The sequence below is a fragment of the Lepus europaeus genome, chromosome 18 (assembly GCF_033115175.1).
Source record: "Lepus europaeus isolate LE1 chromosome 18, mLepTim1.pri, whole genome shotgun sequence".
Lineage (NCBI taxonomy): Eukaryota > Metazoa > Chordata > Mammalia > Lagomorpha > Leporidae > Lepus > Lepus europaeus.
In genome coordinates this window covers 13223542-13240103 of record NC_084844.1, presented here as the reverse complement: position 1 = coordinate 13240103, position 16562 = coordinate 13223542, and the positions used below count along the sequence as shown (strand labels likewise).

The following is a 16562-nucleotide window of genomic DNA, read 5'->3' as shown; positions in this document are numbered from 1 at the left end:
AGCCGTAGGTTTGGAGGCTAAGAAGTCTCGGTGGCCTGTTCGCCTTCTTGGAGTGATCTTATCTCTGTGACACTGGCTCTCTCCCCTGCAGCGTGTGTGCTGCTGACTGACTGCTCCTCTTGTTTCTTCCAGTTGGCTCTGCTTCTGATCTCCCCCTACTTCTGCCACCTCTGTGTTTGCCTTTTTCGCCTTTCTTCTGTGTGCTTTTCTTATCACTTACATGCTCCTCAGAAGTTTGTTAGGTGGTGCCAATCACTAACGTTTTTTCCTCTTCCAGTTTATGGAGCAACTGTGATTCTTTTTGACTTATTTTTTCTGACTTTTTAAGGGGTGGATCTTAGGTGCCCTTGCCCACCCATACCCAGTTGGTCTTAAACCTGCCATGTTTACTATTAGTCTGAATGTTGAATGTTTCTGACTGTTAGTAAATAGTAAGTTAATGATGTGAAACATCACTATATTTTTGCTGAGGCCAAGATGAATTTTTCTTCCTGCTATCAATATTATCCTTTTCTCAGTTTTCAGACTCACTGTACAGATAAATTTTTGTGTGTCTAAAGGTGAATTGTGTTACATTTAACCAACAGGAAGAGAAATATTTCTGATAAACTTTTCTTGAAAGGAAGAGAGAGAGAGAGAGAGAGAGAGAAAGAGAAAGGGCGACCTGCTCCCATCTACAGGGACTGAAGCAAGTAACTGGGAACTCAGTGCTGGTCTCCCACGGGGGTAGTAGGGACCCAGCTTCTGTAGCTTCACTGCTGCTTCCGAGGGCCTGCACTGTGGAAGCTGGGGTTGAGAGCCAGAGCCAGGAACTGAACCAGAGACTCCCTGTGGGACACAGGCATCTTAACCACTTGGCTAAATGTCTGTTCCCAGGATTTTTCTTATAGTCCAGAAATTCCTAATCATTGCCTCTTTGAATACTGTACTTGCTCAAATGTTAATCACTTGCAACGCTAGACTAATATACCATTATATGAATCTGCCATTGCTTATTTAATAAATAATTCATTGATGGATATTGGATTGTTAACATTCATCACACATATAAACTGCACTGTGATGAACATCTGCGTCCAAACCCGTGATTATTTCATTTGGATAAGTTCCTGGAAGTGCAATTACTGTATTAAAGGATCTGCACATTTGGATACTTTTGATATATGTTGCCAAATTGCTCTCTAGCAATTAGCTGTATTCTCTCTGAAGCAATTCATGGCAGTGTCTCTTCCTGTTCCTTTAGTAAATTTTATACTTTAAGATGCCATGAGTCGTACTGGAATAGCACAAATCCAAAACCATGTTTACGTTCTCGTTACTGTTTTAAAGATTTTTATCCTCAAGAATTGAAAACTGACATCTTTCCCTTGAAAAGCAGTTTTTATGTTTTGTCATTTAATTAAAAAATTTATAGAGAAGCTGTAAGGAAAAAGAATTTAGTTTTCAGTCATACTGATTGCGTGTTTCTTTTTGTAAGAAAAATCCATTAAAGAGTTTTAGATAGCTTTAATTTGAAACTACAGAAACCTGAGGTTGAGCAGTATTATTTGAGATGGCCATAACTTGATGTTTAAAAAGGATGTTGGTGGGGTGCTATGGGCATTTGGTGCAGCGGCAGAGACACTGCTTGTGTTGTCTGTATCCCATATTGGATACAGTTTATGTCCTGAGTTTATGTCCTGATTCCCATATATGCCCTGGGAAGCACCAGTGATAGCTCAGTACTTGGGTCCTTCCCACTCACATGGGAGACCTGTATTGAGTTCCTAGCTCCTGGCGTAGGCCTGGCCCAACCTCATATCTTACAGGCATTTGGGGAGTGAACCAGCAGATGCAAGATCTCTGTCTCTGTTTACCTTTCAGATAATAAAATCAATTAAAATTTTTTTTTTAAAATTTGGCTCAAAGCAGTCTAATGGTTATTAATTACAGACTCACAGCTTAAAATTTTAAGTGTTGCTGTTCACATCTAATTTGTATATCAGTGGAAAATGGTTGTTGTTCCCTAACATTAAACATGTTTAAATTATATATTTGTCTTTTTCTTTAAAGGGGAAAAGCCTCCATCATACGCAGAATGATCATTTCCAGAGTGATGGGATTGGTAAGTAGGAATGTTAGCCCTGTGGAAATTTATTGTGATACAAGAGATTTATGCCAAATTTCACTATAGGAAAGAAGAGAGTGGGGAGAGAGTCTTTCTCATATACACACACTTTGGAACCTCACCTAATTAATTCTTTTATTCAACACACTTGGTCTTGATAAAAATTCATTGGTGTGTCATTTTGGAAAAGACTGAACTTTTTTATTTGTTTTAAGAATCAATGTACATATCCTAGAGGTTTTGAGGAAAAACATTTCAGCCTTTTATTTAACATAAGTTTTTGGAAAATATTTATGTTCTACAAATGTGAGGTCGCTCAAGTTTCAAGATAAAGTTTATCTTATCTAACTGGTACATGTTTTCCTCATCTTAGAAGCCTCTTCCTGGGAATGTGTGTGTGCGCCTGGTTTTCTTTCTTGGAGGAAGCATCTCCACCTCCCCAGAGTATAGCTGGGATTATGCTGTTTATTCAAAGAAAACTGTAGCTAAACCTAAGGAATCCTACAAAGTGCTTTTTTTTTAAGATTTATTTTTTATTTATTTGAAAGGCAGAGTTACAGAGAGAGGAGGAAAAAAACACACAGAGAATTTTCCACCCTCTGGTTCACTCCCCAAATGGCTGGCAACAGCTTGGGCTGGGCTAGGCTGAAGCCAGGATCCCGGAGCTTCTTCTGGGTCTCCCATGTGGGTACAGGGGTCCAGGCCCTTGGGACATCCTCCACTGCTTTCCCAGGCCATTAACAGGGAGCTGGATCGGAAGTGGAGCAACCAGGACTCGAACCGGCACCCATATGGGATGCTGTTAATTGCAGGTGGAGGCTTAACTTGCTGTGCCACAGCGCCAGCAAGTGCCTAGTTTTTAAACATGCCCACTCTTTGACAGTGATAATTTTTTTTAATTATAAGATTACTTATGGCAAACCTGGGAAATATATTTTACTGTTGGATAATTTAAATTATTTTTGTCTAGGTGAATTTGTACAGCTGTTGAGTGCCACCTTTTCTGTTTATTTTCCAGTTCAGCCCAATCCTTCCGTACTTATTGGCAATCCTATTAGAGCATTTACTCCTCCACCCCCTCTTGGACCTCACCCAAATTTGGGAAAATCTCCAAGCCCCGTTCAAAGAATAGATCCTCACACTGGGACGAGTATTCTTTATGTACCTGCTGTCTATGGAGGGAATGTAGTTATGTCGGTGCCTTTACCTGTAAGTGGATGTTTAAAATTCTTTCTATTGGGTAAAGCAAAGTAGGCTTCACTAAATTAGTGACAATCCCGTAGAGCCTTCCACCAACCTCTTTTTGTTTAACTTTTCAGTGCCATAGCTTCTTCTAAAGCAACTCATATCTTTAACCTTCTCGATTTTGAAATCCTCAAAGAAATGTGAATTGTTGTTTCTTGATTATCAGTGACTATGAGGAAATCCTGTAAATTAAAGGCTTTGTTTTAGATCCCTTTGCATTCTTTTAAAGTATTTCTACTGAAGAAAAATTGATCTCTTGTTTTGTGAAGTGATGTTTTTATTTTATTTTTTGCTCTTTATTCTTCTGAGAAAGATAACTCGTTGGAGGAGGTAGAGAGGCTTGGATTACTCTAGTTGTCCGATGGTTCAATATATCTGAGATGCTATTTGCCTTATAAAATCTCACTGCCGCTTAAAAACATTACCAAATCCTTTCTGAGACTGTGGAGTTTTAGAAGGCTTCCATCTTGTTTGTAAACCCAGTTTTATTTCCTTTGACATTTTTGAGTATTTTAGTAATTTTGTTACTTGCTTCTTATGCATATATTTTCAAATTCAGAAATATTAGCCTGGGAAACAATTTTTTTCATTTAAGCCAAGTATTGTAATTTCAAGTAGAAGTGATCATTGCCAAAGATCTTTGACCCCAGGTTGGAAAAATGCTTAATTGCAGACATACCTGAGCCATGCTGGCTGTGGTCTCACAAACGTGGCAGCCAAGGATAAAGAGAGTTAACTGTCAGTAAGAAGTATGTTAGTGGTGCCCGCCAACTGTAGATTGAGTTATTTCTTCCTGGACAGCCTGGCAACAGTACCTCATCTACTTTGTATAGGAGTCCCTTAGGGTTTATATTTTACTTGGTCAGAGAGGCTTTTATTATGCAAGTTTTCCAAGAGATTGCATTTAACGGTTAACATTACAATAAAGTAATAGGGGCAGCAGCTCAGATGGCATCCTACTTACTGCTTTTATGTAAATATGCAGAGATTATATATTTAGATATACCTAAGTATTTTCTGCCTTGTTTTTAAGATGGAGTTGAATTAATCAAAAGTACAAATTAATGTGCTGTTTGAATTTTACCTGCAATAAATGAACATTAAATGATATGGTTTATTCATATGAAGTTGGAATACCTATGTTTTGAGTTGTGACTTCTTAGAGTGATTTCTTTCTTAAATTTTCCCTGTTCTCTCAGTCTATTAAGCTATGTAGCTTTGCAGTTATGACTTAAAAAGGCAATTTTCATGGTAATCTCTGACATGTAGAAATTCATATTGAAGAGAAGTGACTCAAAAGTATAACATGATTGCCTGCCTTAAGGAATAATTACCAATTTTAAGTCCTCAGTTTCTTTGTTACCTGAAACATGATCCATTTTCCCTTCACACTAAAATTCAGGGAGGCATTTTCTGGCCAGTTAAGACAGCTATAATTCTATCAGTTGCTATTAACATCAACTTTAGTATTCATTTTGATCGGATTAACACACTTAGTGTGTGCATGCACTTTTTCCTGTTCAACAACACTATAGCTGTTTGCCTTCCAAAACATATTTAATGTAATTTTTTATTTCTTATAATATCCTAGGTACCATGGACAGGATACCAGGGTAGGTTTGCAGTTGATCCTCGAATTATTACCCATCAGGCAGCAATGGCCTACAATATGAACCTACTACAGACACATGGACGGGGCTCTCCTATACCTTATGGCCTTGGACATCACCCTCCTGTCAGCATAGGGCAGCCACAAAATCAGCATCCAGAGAAGGATCAGCACGAGCAGAATCGAAACGGTGAGTTGCTTGGCTGCTCTTGTTTTTCTAAGCTTAAGACCTGCAAAGTGTTATCCACATAGAGAGTTCCTTTAATAGTAGGATAGTTAACTTTTTTATGGATTATAGATCACCTTGGGGGAGACTGTGATATAAAAACCATGGATTTTGTTTCCTTAAGATACAAGCATTTGCATAGATACAAAATTTGCATGTAGTTTCAGAGGGTCCTTTAGGTTAAACTTTACCACTTTGTGGTTGGTTTTACCAATTTCCTGAAAAACTATTAAATATTATTACTTAGAATGTTTTAAATGGTAGTCATTTAAACTTGAGATGAAAATCACTCTCCTATTAAACATTTTGTTGACCACAGATATTTTTGTGGCATACTAAGCATTAATGTTGTTGTGGATTAGTTGATGTAAAGTAGTGATTTACTATGGAAATCTGCTAGAGGTACAAACAAGAAAAAAATTACCTGCTGCATTTTCTAGTCAAATTTATTGAAGTAAATTTATGTACCAGGGTACAGCAAAAAATTCATCATAAATGCAACTAAAAGGTAAGCTCAGGGGTTCAGCCTTGTGGTTAAGATGCCAGCATCCAGCATCAGAGTACTTAGGTCTGATTTTTGTTTTAGGCCCTTAATTCCAGACTCGCTTTATATTTTGTTTTGTTTTAAGATCTATTTATTTGGCCGGCGCCGTGGCTTAACAGGCTAATCCTCCACCTTGAGGCGCTGGCACACCGGGTTCTAGTCCCGGTTGGGGCGCAGGACTCTATCCCGGTTGCCCCTCTTCCAGGCCAGCTCTCTGCTATGGCCCGGGAAGGCAGTGGAGGATGGCCCAAGTGCTTGGGCCCTGCACCCACATGGGAGACCAGGAGAAGCACCTGGCTCCTGCCTTCGGATCAGCACAGCGCGCCGGCTGCAGCGGCCATTGGAGGGTGAACCAACGGCAAAAAGGAAGACCTTTCTCTCTGTCTCTCTCTCACTGTCCACTCTGCCTGTCAAAAAAAAAAAAAAAAATCTATTTATTTATTTGAAAGGCAGAGTTACAGCGAGAGAGAGAGAGGGAAAGAGAGATCTTCCATCTGCTGTTTCACTCCCCAAATGGCTGCAACAGCCAGGGTTGGGCCAGGCTGAAGCCAGGAGCCAGAAGCTTCTTCCAGGTCTCCCACATTGGAGCAGGGGCCCATACACTTGGGCCATCCTCTGCTACTTTCCCAGGCCAATAGCAGGGAGCTGGATTAGAAGTAGAGCAGCCAGGACTCAAACCAGCGGCCATAGGGGATGCCACAGTGCCGTGCCCGGATTGCAGACTCTTGCTAATGCAGACCGTGGAGGCAGTGGTGATGGCTCCTGCGGTTGAGTTCCTGCCACCTACATTGGCAATATGTTTTGCATTCTGTACTCAGGCCCCAGCCCAGCCTTGGCCATTGTGGGCATATGGGGAGTGAACTGGTGGATAGAATCAGTCTCTAGCTTGTATAAATTTTTAAAAAGATCATTTTGGCACACACAAAAAATTGAAATCCAGGCATATGAAGGTTCTTCAGATAGTTCATGGAAAATATGCATTATGAAAATAATACAGGGGCTGGCAATGTGGCATAGCTGGTAAAGCCGCCGCCTGCAGTGCCGGCATCCCATATGGGTGCCGGTTCGAGACCCCACTGCTCCACTTCTGATCCAGCTCTCTGCTATGGCCTGGGAAAGCAGTAGAAGATGGCCCAAGTCCTTCAGCCCCTGCACCAGCACTGGAAGACCTGGAGGAGGCTCTTGGCTCCTGGCTTTGGATCGGTTGCAGCTTTGGCCGTTGCAGCCAAGTGGGGAGTGAACCAGTGGATGGAAGGCCTCTCTTCTCTCTTTCTAACTCTGACTTTCAAATAAATAAATCTTTAAAAAAAAATACATGGTTTGTATCAAAATAAACATATTTTAATCCCATTTTCTATGAACTTTTTAAAGTACCCTCATACAGGAAAGTTCATTCCTTGTAAATATACAGTTTGACGAGTTTTAACAAATACACAGAATTGTTAACTACCAGCAGAATCAAAATTTCAGGCTTTACACCATCTTGAAAAGGTCTCTCACGCCCCTTTGTAGGCAGTCCTATCCTCCACCTCCGAGCCCTGGGCAATCTCTAACCTGACTTTTGGCCCTGTGCTTTCAGATGTAGTGTGTCGTATAAATGGAATCATATCGTATAGAGTTGTTTGTGTGCCAGCTTTGTTTATGTAGATTAATACTTTCAGTCTTCTTTCAGGTTGAATCTGATTTGTCCTTTTTCCTTGTTGATTAGTATTCCATTAGGTGGATGCACCACAGTGTGTTTATCCATCTCTCTGTCAGTTGATGGAAATGTCAGTTATTTATTTTGGCTATTATGAACATATGTGTGAACGTGTTTTTATTTCTCGGGTAAATACCTAGGAGTGAGATTGCTGGGCATGTTGTGTATGTATTTAACGCATAAGAAACTGCCATGTTATTTTTTCTTTCTACTATTCATATGTGAGATTTCCAGATGTTTATATTCTTACCAGCACTTGGTAGTACCAGTTGTCTTAAGTTTACCCTTCTAGTGGGTATCTGATGTTACCTCATTGTAGTATGAATTTTCATGTCCCGTGCTAAGTATCTCTTTATTGTTTGTCATGTGTGTATCTTCTTTGGTGACAGTATTCATCTTCATATTCATACCTTTTGCATATTTTTATTGAGCTGTCTCACTGAGTTATGAGTTCTTTATATATTTTTTATATACAAATCTTTAATCACATACATGTTTTGAAAATGTTTTCTCTAAGAATATTACTTTTCCATTTTATTTTTTCAATAGTATTTTCTAAAGACCAGAGTTTGTATTTTTTGATGAAGTCCAATTTATCAGTTTGTTTCTGTTTTTGATGTTGTATATAAAAATGTTTGTCTAGCCCAAAGTCACAGAGATTATGTTATTTTTTTAAAGATTTATTTATTTATTTGAAAGTCAGAGTTACACAGAGAGATGAGAGGTAGAGAGAGAGGTCCTCCATCCAATGGTCCACTCCCCAGTTGGCCGCAATGACCAGAGCTGCGCTGATCTGAAGCCAGGAGCCAGGAGCCTCCCCTGGGTCTCCCACGCGGGTGCAGGGGCCCAAGGACCTGGGTCATCCTCCACTGCTTTCCCAGGCCACAGCAGAGCTGGACCGGAAGTGGAGCAGCTAGGCCTCAAAACGGCACCCACATGGGATACCAGCGCCCCAGGCCAAGGCGTTAACCCCACTGCCCCACAGCGCCAGCCCCCTGTTATGTTTTCTTGTGAAGTTTTAGTTTGAGCTCTTATGTTAGATTCATTTTTAGTTAACTTTTATATATGATATAAGAATTGAGGGTTTTTTGTTGTTATTTTGTATGTGCAGTTGTTCCAACACCATTTGTTGAAAACCCTGATTTCCCTCATTACACTACCTTGACACCTTTGTTGAAAATCAGTTGATGTATCCATGGACTGCACTGGTGATGTTTATGCTAACTGTGCTGTCTTGATTACTATAACTTTGTAGAAGTCCTGAGTTCAGGATGGAGAGGTCCTACTACATGTTCTTCTTTCCAGAATTGTGTATTCCAGGTTTTTCCATTTCCATATATATTATTTTATTTTTCATGATTTATTTCATTTATTTGAAAGGCAAAATGACAGAGAGAGGGAGAGACAAAGAGATCTTCCAGTCACTGGTTCATTCCCCAGATGGTCGCAGTGGCCTGAGCTGGAGAGGTCAAAGCCAGGGGTCAAACTTCATCTGGGTCCCCACAAGGGTAGCAGGGGCTCAGGCTTGGGCTGTCCTCTGCTCCTTTCTCAGGGACATTAGCAGGGAGAAGCACGGGAAGTGGAGTGTACTGGTTGCTACAAGACCTGCTGTGCCACAGTGCTGGCCCCTCCATGTACGTTTTAGAATAAATGTCAGTTTATACAAATATAAAACCCAGCTGGGATTTTGACTAGGGTTGTGTTGAATCCTTAGGTCAATGTGGGGAGAGAACTGATGATAATATTGAGCCTCTGACTTATAAACAGAGTATCTCTCTGTTTTTTCTTAGTTCTTTAATTTTTCATCATTAAAAACAAAGAAAATAGTATATAGACTTTACACATATTTTGTAAAGATGAAAGCTTAGATTAATATGGATATTTCATAATTTTCTTCTTTGGGTATCTCTTCCACAAATTCTGACAGGTTATATTTTCATTTTCATTTTGTTCAGTATGCTTTCTAATTCCTCTTATTAGATACATGAATTATTTAGAAAGATGAGTTTTTAAATTATTGGAAATTTTCTAAGAATTTTTCTGTTATGAATTTCTACTTTTAATTCCATTGTGGCAAAGAAAGTATTTTGTAGAACTTGAAGCCATTTGAATTTATTGATATTTGTTTTATGGGCCAGAAAGGATATTCCATGTGCACTAGAGAAGAATCTAATACTCTATAAATGTCAGTCAGACCTAGTTGATTTATAGAGTTGTTCTTCTATTATAACCTTGCTGATTTTCTGGCAACTTTTTCTATCAATTACTGAAGAGAGATATTGAAATTTCTAAATATAATTAGCATTTGTATTTCTTTCCTTTAAGTTGTATCAGTTCTTAATGAATTTTGAAGTTCTGTTGTTAGGTGGTAAACATTTAGGATATATCTTTTTGATTAATAAGCTCATTTATCATTCTGAAATCGCCTTTTTCACTTTGGTAATATTCTTTGTTCTGAGATCTACTTTAATAATTCCAGTGTAATTGCTTCAGATTTCCTTTTTTTTTTTTTTTTTTTGACAGGCAGAGTGGATAGTGAGAGAGACAGAGAGAAAGGTCTTCCTTTTTGCCGTTGGTTCACCCTCCAATGGCCACTGTGGCCGGCGCATCTCGCTGATCCGAAGCCAGGAGCCAGGTGCTTCTCCTGGTCTCCCATGCGGGTGCAGGGCCCAAGCACTTGGGCCATCCTCCACTGCCTTCTCGGGCCATAGCAGAGAGCTGGCCTGGAAGAGGGGCAACCAGGATAGAATCCGGCGCCCCAGCTGGGACTAGAACCTAGTGTGCCGGTGCCCAAGGCGGAGGATTAGCCTGTTAAGCCACGGCGCGGCCTCAGATTTCCTTTGTTTATTTATCACATGGCTTATTTTTTCACCTTTTACTTTTAATCTGTTTGTGTCTTTATATTTAAAGTATGTTTATTTTAGATAGCACGTTGTTAGCTCTTGATTTTTTAAAACAATAGAGTGTGACAATCCTTGCCTTTTAAGTGGGTGCTTAGACCCTCTGTGTTTATTGTTATTATTAATATTGTTAGGTTTGATTCTGTCATTTTGCTGTTTGGTTTCAGTTTACCCAGTTTTTGTTCTCCTTTTGCTTTTATTCTGCCTTCTTTTGGAATTAGTTGACTATTTGTTTATGATTCCATTTTACCTCCTAACTCTTTATTTTAGTGTTCTAGTAGTTGCTTTGGGGTTTACAGTATATATCTTTAATTCACTATAATCTACTTTCCAATTCCTGTTTTTCCACTTATCTTTGGTAAAAGAACATTATAATATTTCAATTGTCTCTTTCCTATCCTCTATGCTACTTTTAATATGCATTTTACTGTTACATATATTATAGTTTATCCCTTGCCCAAATGTTAGTACCAAAAATCTTTTTATTTTTTATTTATTTTATTTTTTATTTTTATTTTTGACAGGCAGAGTGGACAGTGAGAGAGACAGAGAGAAAGGTCTTCCTTCTTGCCGTTGGTTCACCCTCCAATGGCCGCCGTGGTAGGCACACAGCACCGATCCGATGGCAGGAGCCAGGTGCTTATCCTGGTCTCCCATGGGGTGCAGGGCCCAAGTACTTGGGCCATCCTCCACTGCACTCCCTGGCCACAGTAGAGAGCTGGCCTGGAAGAGGGGCAACCGGGACAGGATCGGTGCCCCGACCGGGACTAGAACCCAGTGTGCCGGTGCCGCAAGGCGGAGGATTAGCCTAGTGAGCTGCGGCACCGGCCCAAAAATCTTTTTAAAGAGTTTTTTGTTTTTAAAGATTTATTGATTTTATTTGAAAGGCAGAATTACAGAGAAAGAGGGGAAGAGAGATATCTTCCCATCTGTTGGTTCACTCTCCAAATGGCTGGCAACAACCAGGGCTGAGCCAGGCCGAAGCCAGGAACTGGGAGCTTCCTGCAGGTCTCCCACGTGGGTGCAGGGGCCCAAGGACTTGGTCCATCTTCTACTGCTTTCCCAGGCACATTAGCAGGGAGCTGGATCGGAAGTGGAGCAACTGGGATTTCAGCTGGCACCCATCTGGGACACTGGTGCTGCAGACAGCTTCCTAACTCACCACGCCACAATGCTGGCCAAGAGTTTTAAATAATAAAAAGCACATACTTATCCATGTAGTTGCCAGTTCTAGTAGTCAGTCAGTCTTTCTGTATATTTGTTTCTATCTCATAAAATTTTCATCTACCTGAAGGACTTCTTTTCACATTCCTTATAGTTCAAGCCTATTGGTGATGAATTCTTTAATTTTTTTATATGTCTGACAATGTCTTTAATTTTCTTCCATTTAAAAAAATGTTTTTGCAAGATTTTTGATTGGCCATTTTTATCCTTTGTACTTTAATGATTTTTCAAAAAGACTTATTTGTTTGAAAGGCAGAGTTACAGAGAGGGACAGAAAGAGAGGACTTCCATCTGTTGGTTTGCTCCCCAAATGGTCACAGTAGCCCTATGGCAGGGCCAGGCTGGAGCCAGGAGCCTGGAACTCCATCTCTTTCTCCCACTTGAGTGACAGGGCCCCCAGCACTTGGGCCATCTTCCACTGCTTTCTCAGGTGCATTAGCAGGAACCTGGACTGGAAGTGGAGCAGCCAGGTGCTCATGTTGGTTGCTGGTGTGGCTTATCCTGCTGCGCCACAGTGCTATCTTTAAAATCACACTGTTTCTAGTAATAAAGCTGATGTCATCGTTGTCCTTATTTCTTTGTATTTAAAGTGTCTTTTTTCTCTGACTACTTTAAAGAATTTTTTATATACTAGTTTTAGCAATTCGATTATGATATGCTTTGTTCTAATTTCCTTCTTGTTTCTTTGGGTTTTTAGAAATTCTCAAATCTTTCAGTTTGTAGTTTTTAATCAAGTTTGTAAATTTTCAACCTTCATCTTCAGTTGGTCTCAGCCTCTCTCCTCCTCTTTAAAGATTTCAATTCCTCAGTATTAAATGGATGCTTAAAGTTTCCCTACAGTTCATGGTTACTCTTTTCATTGATGTTTTTAGAAAAATTTTTTGTGTGCTTCATTCTGAGTAGTTTGTATTGCCATGCCTTCACGTTTATTAAGCTTTCTTTTGGAATATCTAATCTAATGCCAGTTCTACCCAGTGTATTTTGCATCTCAGATGTTGTGGGTTTTTTCCCTTGGTGTTTAGTGGCAAGGCTTTTCTGGCATAATTCATTTTATAAAGTTCCAGTAGCATTGCCAAAAGAATGTTTTTGCAGAAAAAAACAAATCAAGGGTTCATCCAAGAAACAAAAAGTTATATTCTTATAATTTAAAAGCTTTTCACATGTGAAATTATTTAAATCTGTTGTAACTGTGTTTTTTAATCTTATTTTTGCTGCTTCTACTGTTTGCCATTTACCTGTATTTAGTTTGATATCAATTACTTTAAACAGTGTACCTCTATTCCTTTCAGAATGTCTTTATGGTTAGACTCTGTACATTGAATTGACACATCATGTGGATTTTTGCTAAATTCCATTTATGACCGTGAAATTATTTAAGTCTGTTGTAACTGTGTTTTTTAATCTTATTTTTGCTGCTTCTACTGTTTGCCATTTACCTATATTTAGTTTGATATCAATTACTTTAAATAGTGTACCTCTATTCCTTTCAGAATGTCTTTATGGTTAGACTCTATACATTGAATTGACACATCATGTGGTTTTTTGCTAAATTCCATTTATGACGGAAGTTTTGCAGGAATACTTTTGTATGTCTGGCTTAAGAAAATAAGGCCTTGGGCCAGTGCTGTGGCATAGCGGGTAAAGCTGCTGCCTGCAATGTCTATATCTCATGTGGATGCTGATTTGTGCCCCCAGCTGCTCTACTTCCAATCCAACTCCCTGCTAATGGCCTGGGAAAAGCAGTGGAAGGTGGCCCATGTGTTTGGGCCCCTGCCACTCACATCGGAGACCTGGTTGAAACTCCTGGCTCTGGCCTGGCTCAGCCCTGGTCATTTTGGCCACTGGAAACCAGTAGATGGAAGATCTCTTTCTCTCTCCCTATAACTCTGCCTTTCAAATAAATAAATAAATAAATCTTTTTTAAAAATGAGGTTATAAATATCTAGAGTTTGATTAATAATCCTTTGGAATTATTTTATGTTTTAAGTTTTATTCTCTTATTAAGCTTTTGCCTTGTCAGTGAGGTTTGCTTTGTTTATATATTTTCTTTTCTGCAGAGAAATGGCAACTTTGAAAATTGAACAAAGCCCAAGTAGTAATGTAAATTGATAATAGTAGGTATAAAATGTTTAAAGTATTCTGCTTCTTTGTCTAATATTGGTTGGTCATTGGAAATATGATATCTACCAGAGAAAATTTATAGAAACTTTTAACTGTTTTCTTAGGTAAGAGTGATACAAACAATCCTGGACCTGAAATTAATAAGATTCGAACACCAGAGAAAAAGCCTACAGAGCCAAAGCAGGTATGCTGTGTACACTGAGTGAACACGTTGTTCTGATGGCCTTAGTCCAGTGAGGCATCTGCGGATCTCGATGTTGCGGAGAAAACTCTCGACATTTACGTATTGTCTTTTATATTTAACGTGTCGCGAGGATCCGGTGGGCCATGCTGTCCTTCCCTTCCCTTCTTTTTTGGCTGTACTGTTTCACTGATGGATGGACATTTCTCATGCTGTTGTTCACTAATAGTCTTGAATGTAGAGGTTTTCTGTGATCAGGTAGACGATGAAGACAGAGCTACAGCTGGTCGTTGGCAGTTGTCTCAGAATGGGGGGACTGTTGTCTAGGGAAGAAGTCCTTCACTTGTCGCCTCACACAGGGCTTGGGCCTGGAGGTTTTGTTTTTTTTTTTTTTTTGACAGGCAGAGTGGACAGTGAGAGAGAGAGAGAGAGACAGAGAGAAAGGTCTTCCTTTACCGTTGGTTCACCCTCCAGTGGCCGCTGCGGCCGGCGCACCGCGCTGATCCGAAGCCAGGAGCCAGGTGCTTCTCCTGGTCTCCCATGGAGTGCAGGGCCCAAGCACTTGGGCCATCCTCCACTGCACTCCCGGGCCACAGCAGAGAGCTGGACTGGAAGAGGGGCAACTGGGATAGAATCCGGCGCCCCGACCGGAACTAGAACCCGGTGTGCTGGTGCTGCAGGTGGAGGATTAGCCTATTGAGCCACGGCGCCGGCCATGGCCTGGAGTTCTTTATCTGTCCGCTCATCCACTTTTCCTGCTTCCATGTTTGTGAACCATTTCGAGAAAATGAGTTGAATTAATACCACTGGAAATTCATGTTTTCTAATCTCACTGGAGCTGATGGGTCTCCCCCACAGTTTTTTTACTTGTACTTAGCTTTGCTTATTTATTTATTTGAAAGTCGGAATTACACAGAGAGAGAAGGAGAGGCAGAGAGAGAGAGAGGGGTCTTCTGTCCGATGGTTCACTCCCCAGATGGCTGCAACAGCCCAAGCTGCGCTGATCCAAAGCCAGGAGCCAGGAGCTTCTTCCAGGTCTCCCACATGGGTGCAGGGGCCTAAGCACTTGGGCCATCTTCTGCTTTCCCAGTCTATAGCAGAGAGCTGGCTTGGAATTGGAGCAGCCGAGACTTGAACCCGCACCCATGTAGGATGCCGGCATGTGAGGCGGCCACAGTGCCAGCCCCTCAGGGATGATTTTGCCTTAGACGCGTATCATCAGGATTTATCTGTTAACTTATAACCTTACGTATATCTCCTTTTCTATATCCTGGAATATCCCTACTTCCTCATCTCCAATCTCATCAGGGCTAATCTCTCCCTTCCCACTTACCTCAAAGACTTTGTCACTTTTTCTCATTTACCTTGAGATTCTTTCCAGCTACTGATTCTTCTTAGCCTATTAGATATTTACATCTGTTTTAGCCTAAAGTAAGGATGTCAATTCCTCGACTTTTTTTTTTAAGATACTTTCTTTGGTCTTCATCTCCTGTAACTAGATTTCTCTTTTCTACCTCTGCATATTGATTCCTTAACCCACATTGTCTAGATGCTTTATTTCACTGAAGCAATTAAGCTCCTAATGACCACATCCTGGGAACACACTTAGTGTATTTTCATTTGACGTTCCTTTGATATTTGGTACTGCTTGCTGCTTCGGCCTTTGGCCATCTTATTTCTTTCGGTTTCTTTGACATACCAACTTCTCAGAACTCTGTATCATGACCTCTGTCTCTTCTGTTACTGTCCATGCTCCGCATGCGTTCCCAGTCTTCAAGCCAGAGCTTTCCAGAGTTCTGTCATTGTCCCACTCTCCTTGCCTCCTATGGTTTCTTCCTGCACACTAGCCCGGCCCATGGTGATGATTTTCAGATCTGTATCAGCATCCTAGCCTGGCTTTAGCCGCTGTGCTCTGTATTCATACGTATGTCTCACTCAGAGTTTCGACATCTGGAAGGGTAGGGGCCTGCTGGAGGCGCGGCTGTGCAGACGAAGCAGCCGAGGAACCTCCTGGAGAGAAGCTGGCAGCCGCTTTGGAAGAGAACGAGTGGTACGTTAGGAGAGGGCCTCCGCCTAAGGCAGCTTGCATCAGGACGGAGCCCAGGAGTCTTAGGTGCTGTCGGAGCAGCTGAGGCCAGGGTAGCTAATTGTTTTTCGGCCTTGTTTTAGAATTTGTTAGGATGCTTCTCTGTTAGAGGACTGGGTGACGTGGTAGACGTGTTTCAGTTTCTTTTCCACCCTGATGCTTTGACTTTGGGCCCAGGACAAATAGAAGAACTCGTAGCTCTCTTCTCTGACTGAGCCCGTGCCTCAGGATTAAGAGGAGAGCAACAGGGAAGAATCTAATCCTGACAGTAGCAGATGCAGCCCCCATCCTGCCCCGGGAGCCCATCGTAGTGTTGTAGACTAGCATGGTCTTGACTCAGCTTTCTTTTTTTTTTTTATTTATTTTTATTTTTTTATTTGTTTTTGACAGGCAGAGTGGACAGTGAGAGATAGAGACAGAGAGAAAGGTCTTCCTTTGCCGTTGGTTCACCCTCCAATGGCCGCCGCGGCCAGTGCGCTGCGGCCAGCGCACCGCACTGATCCGATGGCAGGAGCCAGGTGCTTCTCTTGGTCTCCCATGCAGGTGCAGAGCCCAAGAACTTGGGCCATCCTCCACTGCTTTCCCGGCCCACAGCAGAGCGCTGGACTGGAAGAGGGGCA

At 41.0% G+C, this 16562-nt stretch overlaps 1 protein-coding gene across 2 annotated transcripts in view; it reads left to right on the top strand.

Annotated features, from left to right (window-relative positions):
• HELZ (helicase with zinc finger) overlaps positions 1-16562 on the top strand; it is a 176096-nt gene that overhangs the window by 125878 nt on the left and 33656 nt on the right. For both annotated transcript variants that reach the window (XM_062215686.1, XM_062215687.1), the window contains exons 25-28: positions 2053-2104; positions 3126-3316; positions 4944-5151; positions 13780-13859. In XM_062215686.1, the coding sequence (XP_062071670.1) occupies positions 2053-2104; positions 3126-3316; positions 4944-5151; positions 13780-13859 (531 nt within the window). The remainder of the gene's footprint in view (positions 1-2052; positions 2105-3125; positions 3317-4943; positions 5152-13779; positions 13860-16562) is intronic.